Here is an 8,194-nt window from a genome sequence, read left to right on the forward strand (position 1 = left end):
AAATTTGAGTCAAATTAGGATATTCTTAGGATTAGGTGACGAAATCATAATTATAGAAAATTTGAATATTTTATCTTATATTCCTTCCTAAATAGTATATTTATCAATAGTAATTGCCACTACTCTTACTTTCCTGTTCTCAACCGTGTACTTGCATAAAGGTAATTACTATTTAGACTTTGAGTGAATCATAAGGGCAATTTAATCACCTTTGTCCTCCTAAAATGGGTAGACTTGCTCTTAGAGGGTTACATTTATCAGCAATTTTTTATCATTATTTTTATTTTTACAAATTGGCTAATTTTTTTCATATAAACTTTCAAAGTTAGTAGTTGGAGGTAAAATCACATATTTTGCCAAAAATTACTTTTGTTACCAATACAATTTCCCTTTTTTTGATATATTCACCTTAAATGCGACTTCTATTACAACGTATAGCGAACCAACTAGTTATCGGTTGTTTTTAACGGAATGAGAGGGCTTGAATGCTAAGGGGAAGAACCTGTACTAGAATAACTATATAGCAGTTATGAACACCAAGTTGTTCTTTACATTCCGAGAAAATTACCTAGAAATGTTTTTTGGTAAAAAAGAAATTTTTTTTTGGGGAGATTGGTTTCTCTCACCGTTTGGCTCTCTGTTGAAAATAAGTCTCACATTGATAGTAGAATGGATCTTACATAGACTTATAAGTATGTTGGGCTATTCTCCATATTCCTAATTGATTTTATGGTAGAACCTCAATTTTCTTCATGGTATCAGAGTAAGTTGTCCTATGCGTATGTGTGAAGCCAAACGGCCACACATGTTTCACGTTACCTTGTTGTGTTGTCAACCTATTAGGTTTAAAAATTTGTCACAGTGAGGGGGCGTGCTGATAATGAGTCCCACATTGATGGGAAAATGGATCTTGCTGGACTTATAAATAAGTAACCTCGAGCAGGAGGACTTATGTGTGACACTTAACTGCCTGCGATATGAATTTATGTAAAATTTTTACAGATCGTGCATCAATAAGAATTGATGACGATTGGACTTAAACCTTGGTGGAGCGACAAACAAAGCATGACCTTACCAAGTGAGCAAATTTTTTTATCGTGTAGAAAATAAACATTTGATGAGTGTTAATAACTTTGTATATGTAAATAACCAATTTTTCAAATAATATTTAATATTGGGTGATACGAAAATGAATTGTTAACATTGAAGATAAAAAATCTTATAATTGTGAAAATCAAATCAAACAATAAAATATTTGTAAAATTAAGTGTCACATAGCATTAAAGTTAACTTCATAAATAACAATTATCTTTCTCATATGCATAAAATATAAATCAATAATAATAATAAAAAGGACGGATTCAATTCGAATCATTTTTCCGATATGAAGACGAAAATTCAGCGGGTAAATAAAAAAGTAAAAACAAGATTGGCGGGAAGATTGTTTGCCTTCCTAAATATCTCAGACCGCCACTTTCATTTCCTCTCTCTTTCCTTTCCCAGATCGGTTTCTAAGGTTTTCAAAGATGTTCTCAGGCTCCCAATTCGACGCGACCAACGCCTTCTCCGGCGGTGGTTTCATGGCTTCTCAGTCCACTCAATTCGGCGATTCCACTCCCTCTCCGGCCAAGGTAACGCTTCTCTCGAATAACTGTGAAAAGTATGAAAATTAAAGAGTGTCTAATTAATTAGTTTGTAGTTTTGATGCTTATCTGCTTAAAAATTGATTTAGGGTTTCGGCCAAGTCGGTGTTTCGTCACTTATTTCCGTTTATGTTTGCTATTTATCGGTTTTTGTAAGTATTTTTGTTGCAATTGTTGTTTCAGCGCCGCGAAACTCACGGATTGGTTCCGGTGACGGTGAAGCAGATCAGCGAAGCTCATCAGTTCGGTGATGAAAAATCAAACTTTGTGATCAATGGTGCAGACGTTGCCAATGTATGTATGCACCATTTTTATTTTCATCGGGATTTTATTGTTTGTTACTCCTAACAGTCACTTGAAATGGAACAAAAGAGATTTCCGAAACGTTTCAGTTAATATGATGTTTGGTTGGTTAGGTATCGGTGGTTAGGATGGCTTTCGATAATGCCGAAAGGAACACTGATGTTGGTTTCACTGTGGATGACGGGACAGGGCGAATCAAGTGCCGAAGATGGTAGTTTTTTGCATTGTCCATTTTGATTCCGTTTATATTATCACAATATTAACTGTTTGAAGAGTTTATTGCATTTGGTGTTCAGTGAAATGCACAATCTAGCAACATAAGCTAGACATGTGTTTCGATTACATGGATAGACCCGTAATGATTTAAGTTCTGAATCTTCTATGTTTAATTATCTCAACAGGGTGAATGAGAATTTTGACTCAAGAGAAATGCAAGAAATAGAGTAAGTTATCTCACTATCATCAGTGAGTTTTACGTTGGAATTTTGAGTCTTTGTATATAGATATCGGGATTGTTGAGTAACCAAAACCTTGTGAAGTGCTAATACATATTATGTTCTGATCCATTTTGCAATAGAGATGGAATGTATGTTCGTGTTAACGGACACTTGAAAGTCTTTCAAGGTGTTCGACAGATTATTGCCTTTTCTGTGAGGTATGGGTATATAGATCTTCCTTTTTTTTTTTATTACTTTGAGTACCTGTAGAAATTTACACTTCTCATTGCACGAATGTATCATATGGATAATTTCAGATTGTCAATTGATGTAGAATGATGCTGGCAGGACTTGTCAAATATGAATATTTGTACATAGCACACACAATATACGCAGGTGACTACTGAGCTCAAACAAACATTGTGTCTCATATGTTTGAAGCAAGATAAAGGTGAATTTATAAATCTGTTAGCATAGATGTACTGTGACTACTGAGCTCTTGATCTGGCTCAACAATTTCTTAACTTGTTGGGAGTAGTCCCCCTGTCCTCTAGGTTACGTTGAAGTCTTTATGTATTGTCAAAGAACTCAGGTTTTCAGACAACTATTGTAGAAAAATGACATTCACTTTAATTTGGATATCTGATTAAAAAAATTGGTCAATTCTTTTTCTTTCTGTAAGGGAGCATTCTGTTAGTGTTGATTTGCTGCATGATTGACACGAACTAGTACTCCCTTTGGATGTTTTATTTATCTTGTTTTTGATGAATGTATGATCGTTGTATATCATGCTTTGTTGATACTGCTTTAACAACCACTCATACTAAAACTGACAGTATATGCCTTGAATTTGTTACAGGCCTGTGAAAAACTTTGACGAAGTTACCTTCCACTTCATTGAATGCATACATACCCACTTGCAGATGTCCAAGTTACATTACTATTTTGAATTGATGAACGAATTACTTTGTTTTCTGCATTCATTCACTTGAAGATGAATTTGATAGACTGTACCTTATAATTTATTAAAGCTGCAAGGGAACACTGCCACTCAAACCCAGCCTGTGAACTCATCTTTGAACACTCCTGTGGAGAGCAGGTCAACTGGATATCAGACAGCCCCGTCAAACCAATTATGTTGTCATTACTTGTTTGGCAAGCAATTAATGTTCAATTTTGTAGTTCTCCGGGCAAGTTAGCATTGATGGACTAAAGAGCTGTGATCAGTTGGTCCTTGACTATCTGCAGCAGCCTTCAAGCATGTGAGTAACAATTTTACTGTTAATTTCATTTCCCGATTTGGTTTTGTTTTTGTTGCCTAAGACATGTTGGCTGCAGCCTCGCATTTTAGTTATCTTGGTGCTGGTTGTATTGAAACTTTGGTACTGTTATTTCATTCCAGTGGAAAATAAAAGGGGATACACACAGATTAACTATTCCAGCACCTGAAAGTTCCCATGGAAAAGATCTTGTACTCTCTCTCTCTCTCTCTCTCTCTCTCTCTCTCTCTCTCTCTCAAACACACATACAAACAGACATGCGCTTGCACCTGCTCACACGCTGAAATATTTGATTCTTCTCTGAATTTCACTTTGGTATTCCAGTGAAGCTATCAGGTCTCTCGAGGAGGAAGGCTTAATATACTCCACAATCGACGAGTTTCACTACAAATCAGCAGCATATGGTTAATATTCATCACAAATTGAACTTGGTGCTTAGGGTTGGAACTTGGAAGTACCTGTATGAACACTGTTATGTGTATTTCTCTTCCCATATCTAATTTATCCCTTTGGATCTTCAGGTGGGTTCAGTATCAAAGTTCAATTTAACCGAGCTCGCTATTTTGGTTGATCAAAAAATGTTGCGAGATAACAAATTCAGTTTATACTAATCATTTCCAACTTAGTGTTGGGAAAATATTATTTCTTGTTTCCTTGTATTTTTGGTTATGTCATATCTTGTTTCCTACTCGTTCGGTTTTTGTCTCTAAAAAATCACGCTGCTAAAAGCTCGTTTGGAAGCGTTTTTAAAATGATCGAAAGTGTTTTTAGTTATGATTTTTAAAAATACTTTTTGAGTGTTTTATGTAAAAAAATACTAGTTATGTGTTTCTCTTAAGAAGTATCTTAAAGTGGTTTTTAGGATTTGCTTGTATTTTTATTAAAGATTGGTTTCAAACAAAATTTATCAAAATTCAACTGTATTAAAAGCAATGTATTAAAAGGCGAAGGCGTAGGCAAGACGTCCTATGGATAGCCCTGCCTAGGTGTGATGCGAAGCCTCACGGAACCTAATTTTTAAAAAATATATATTTTATATATTACATATAATTATATATAAAATAATATTTTGTAAAATTTTAAATGGTAATATCATCCAAATCTATTATAAAATTAACCAAGCATTACAATTAATCAATGGAACTATATATTATGTAATTACAATGCACGGCAATATTAATTATAATACACAAGTGAACACAGCACATAAATATTAATCACACATTGAGTGTACACATGTATTATATTAAAAAAAAGATTATTAATCAATAATCATCCTAAGCATACATATATTATAAATATAAATATAAATATATATTATATAAATAAAGGATGAAAAAAAACAATGAGTACACATAAAACCGCACGTAGACATCACACACATTCATTATATAAAAAAAAAAAAAAAATCAGAAACCCTAGCCGTAAAAAATGGGGATCTGAGGGAGTGCTGGCAGCAGTGCAGTCTTTGGGTGTTGCGTGCTGTCGCTGGGGGTGGTGGTGTTGCTGCTGAAGGCTGGCAACGGGTGCTGCAGAAGGCTGTCAAAGATTAGTGTCGTGGTTGTCGCCGGAGCACGCGGGATGGTGTAAGGAAGAGGTATAAGGTAGTTAAAATCTATCCAAAATTTGGGTTTGAGAGTTTTTTTTAATTTTTTTATCTTTATTAATTAATGAAACGCTCTTTGTCAACTAAAAGAGGGTGAAAAGACTACTTAGACTTCTATCACACAAAAAAAATAATGGGCAATAATGTAATTTCACAAATCCAAAATTTACTGTTTTTTATTGAAGCCTCAAAAAAAAAGAAAAAAAAAACCTCCCACTCCCCCCACGTTTTCTCTCTCCCTCTCTCCTTCTCATTTTCTAAAAAAATGTGTTTATACACACAAAATGTGTATGCAAATGCTAGTTTTTTTTATTAAAGCAACCAATAGAGGCGCCCTGAGGCACACCTCCTTCGCCTCAGCGGCTCGCTGTCCGCCCACTCCCTCAAAATAGAGGCGGCAACCCTCACGTCCGGCCTCAAATGCTGCCTAAGCACACCCTGAGACAAGTCTTTTAAAATATTGATTAAAAGCACTTTTAAACGAACTCTAAGTCTTTAGATACTATGTAATTTTCTTTTCTTTTGATTTCTCAGAAAACAACACAAACATCAAAATCCGTTTCTGGGATTAAAAGTCTTTGCCACGTGCACACACACTCTATACAAGAAAAGCTCAAGCGAAGTTACAATCCCATTATTACACGTGGCAGGTGACACCTGGCTGGTGATATCTCCTTCACGTGCAGCCCCTCACACTCTGAGATTTTGATCTTCATCCCCCTCAAGTCGGGGGCATCATGATCATGTCACTTTTATGGAATCATTTCCAATCAAAACCCAGTCAACAACAACTGTAAAAGTGTTCGTGTTCATAACTGATTCTCTCTCTCTCTTTCTCAGCCACAAACACGAGGCACATTTCTACTGGATAATGGATAATGTTTTCTCCCCAATTAATATTTTCACCCAAACTTTCTTAAGACAAGACTTTGGATAGTGTGACAATTATGTAAATAGTTTAGAAAAAATATAGCTTTTGTTTTAGAGTACAATTTTTTTGGCTTGGTTAGAGTATGATTATAATGTTCAGACTGCAAAAATTCGTTAATTACAGGTGTGGGATTATCTATTATAAGCGGGGAGGCACAAATGTTATCCTTAATGTAATTGCAATTTATAGAAAATTGTGCACATTCTTTTTCAAAATCGATTTTTCAAGCTTTTAATCATTTAAAATAGAACGTGAAAACCCACCCCAAAACTTGGAATCAATTTAAACCAAAAACAAAGAAAAAAAAAAAAGCATTCAAGAACAATTAAAGAAAGTGGGTGTTCGAACGTTTCTGGACATTTTGTAGGCATGAAGATGAGCAAACGTTGAAGTGAGACAGGACGTGCCTTGTAACGAACTCCCCAAAACTTGAATCTTGAATTCAAGATTTAATTTAAGTGAGTACCAATTGGTCAGCTTTTATAAATTCAGGGTTCACATAATCATATAAGCAAAGTAGCCATCAAACCGTGGTATGTCGTTCATATATAGCCACAAGCTGTGGCACTGTCTCTTCCTCACTAGGTAGCCATCTTAGGCTGGCATGGAACAAAAAGGAAATAGAATCGATCTATCTGCTTCTTTCAATGACATACACTATTATTATTAGATGATACAATGCCAAAATATTTTACAAAGCAACCCAAAATATCCAAAATAACACAAACACCATGTAGGTCTACTTTTTATTACAAATACACACTGAATTAACCAGGAAGGGTTAATTAGGGGAGACATGAATGAAACCTATGGCTGAAGCCATTCCTAAGTATACTCGACGTATACCAACAAACCCAAAAGCAGATCAATCACGTACTAAAAGAACCAAGTAACCTAGTGATATGAAGAAGAAAAAAGAAGGAGAAATCAACAACATATCAAGGAAGACTCACACAACTTTTGAATTCCAACTGATGTCACACAGATGCCTACGTGTCCCGAACGTGGAAGATATTGGGGTTTTTAATGACAATATCGTACATGTAAACAGAGTTGAACTTGGAGAAGTCACTGGGGAGAGAGATTAGATCGATCGAAGATCGCTTGTGGAACTGGAAGAGATCGGGGTCTCCTCCATAGTACCTCTCCCACCCTAACCCCGTCAATATTTCCTCGAGCATCGAGTAGGACGACACCACCTTTCCACTCGGCAAGTGCACCAAAGCCTTCCTGGAAGATGTCTCGGCCTGAGGATTTTCGACCAGGCGAATCACCCCATTCTTAAAAGTCCAAACCCCAGACATTTTTTCTTTCTGGTATCTGCAACTGGGGTTTTCTCTGGTGGGTAGTATTGGTTGTAATTTGTTGCTGCTCCTTTGGAGAAAGAGGAGGGGAAGGAAATGAATTGGGTTGGGTTGGTGTGGTGTGGGAAAACAGAAGGTGGGAGGGTGTATTTATACGTGTCAAAGAGACAAATAAAAACAAGAGGCAAATACTCATTGGGTGGGAGTGAGAAACTGAAAAGGAGCGTGATCGTGGGCATGTTTGGCTTTGGAAGAGAATCTAGATATTGTGGGACCAATGTGATTAAAATATGAGGGTGCATGGATGCCCCTAGGGTTTTTTGATTTAGGGCGCAAATCATCACCATCAACATCCAATTCCGTGGGGCTGGGGTTTGGAAGAATCTTTGTGTAGCTTAATTGCAAAATGCTATATTTTTTTTTCATCCTTTTTCTCTTTTTAATTTTTGGTGATGTGGGAATATTTCTACACGAATGCATGCCACTGTTCATTGTTTAAGAAAAGATTCAATAAAGAAAGTCAATGATGCACCCACTTATATCACGAGATGTCCACGTGAAGGGAGTGGGAGTGATTGGGTCGGGGGCTGGCTTTTGTAACCTTAAAAGCTAATTTTTGGTGTCTTGTCAAATCCGATTTGTTGGATGAGAGATGGTAAAGAGATTTTTTCAAAGTAAGTCTCTTCTTAG

General features: G+C 36.0%; 2 protein-coding genes across 9 annotated transcripts; one reads left to right on the forward strand and one right to left on the reverse strand.

The window, feature by feature from the left end:
- The first annotated feature begins 1,366 nt into the window (after nt 1-1,366).
- On the forward strand, nt 1,367-4,312 carry LOC103931160 (replication protein A 32 kDa subunit A-like). Of its 8 annotated transcripts, XR_007256932.1 has the most exons (9): nt 1,367-1,631; nt 1,827-1,937; nt 2,060-2,157; nt 2,348-2,389; nt 2,524-2,601; nt 3,243-3,314; nt 3,415-3,645; nt 3,786-3,854; nt 3,988-4,312. XR_007256932.1 is itself a non-coding variant. In XM_048580585.1 (7 exons), the coding sequence occupies exons 1-7, from the start codon at nt 1,527-1,529 to the stop codon at nt 3,248-3,250; spliced, it is 504 nt and encodes a 167-aa protein (XP_048436542.1). In that variant the 5' UTR covers nt 1,367-1,526; the 3' UTR covers nt 3,251-3,377. The 8 variants fall into 8 exon arrangements, 2 of the variants coding, with proteins under 2 accessions (XP_048436542.1, XP_048436541.1); XR_007256931.1 differs by having other exon boundaries at nt 3,243-3,645; XR_007256930.1 differs by lacking the exon at nt 2,524-2,601.
- A 2,524-nt stretch (nt 4,313-6,836) lies between these two features.
- Nucleotides 6,837-7,631, reverse strand: LOC103931147 (flowering-promoting factor 1-like). The gene has a single exon (XM_009340567.3). The coding sequence runs from the start codon at nt 7,502-7,504 to the stop codon at nt 7,190-7,192; it is 315 nt and encodes a 104-aa protein (XP_009338842.1). The 5' UTR covers nt 7,505-7,631; the 3' UTR covers nt 6,837-7,189.
- Between the last annotated feature and the right edge of the window lie 563 nt (nt 7,632-8,194).

This window comes from the organism of the source record quoted next, unplaced genomic scaffold, assembly GCF_019419815.1.
Source record: "Pyrus x bretschneideri cultivar Hongxiangsu unplaced genomic scaffold, Pyrus_bretschneideri_v1 Contig15, whole genome shotgun sequence".
Classification (NCBI taxonomy): Eukaryota; Viridiplantae; Streptophyta; class Magnoliopsida; order Rosales; family Rosaceae; genus Pyrus; species Pyrus x bretschneideri.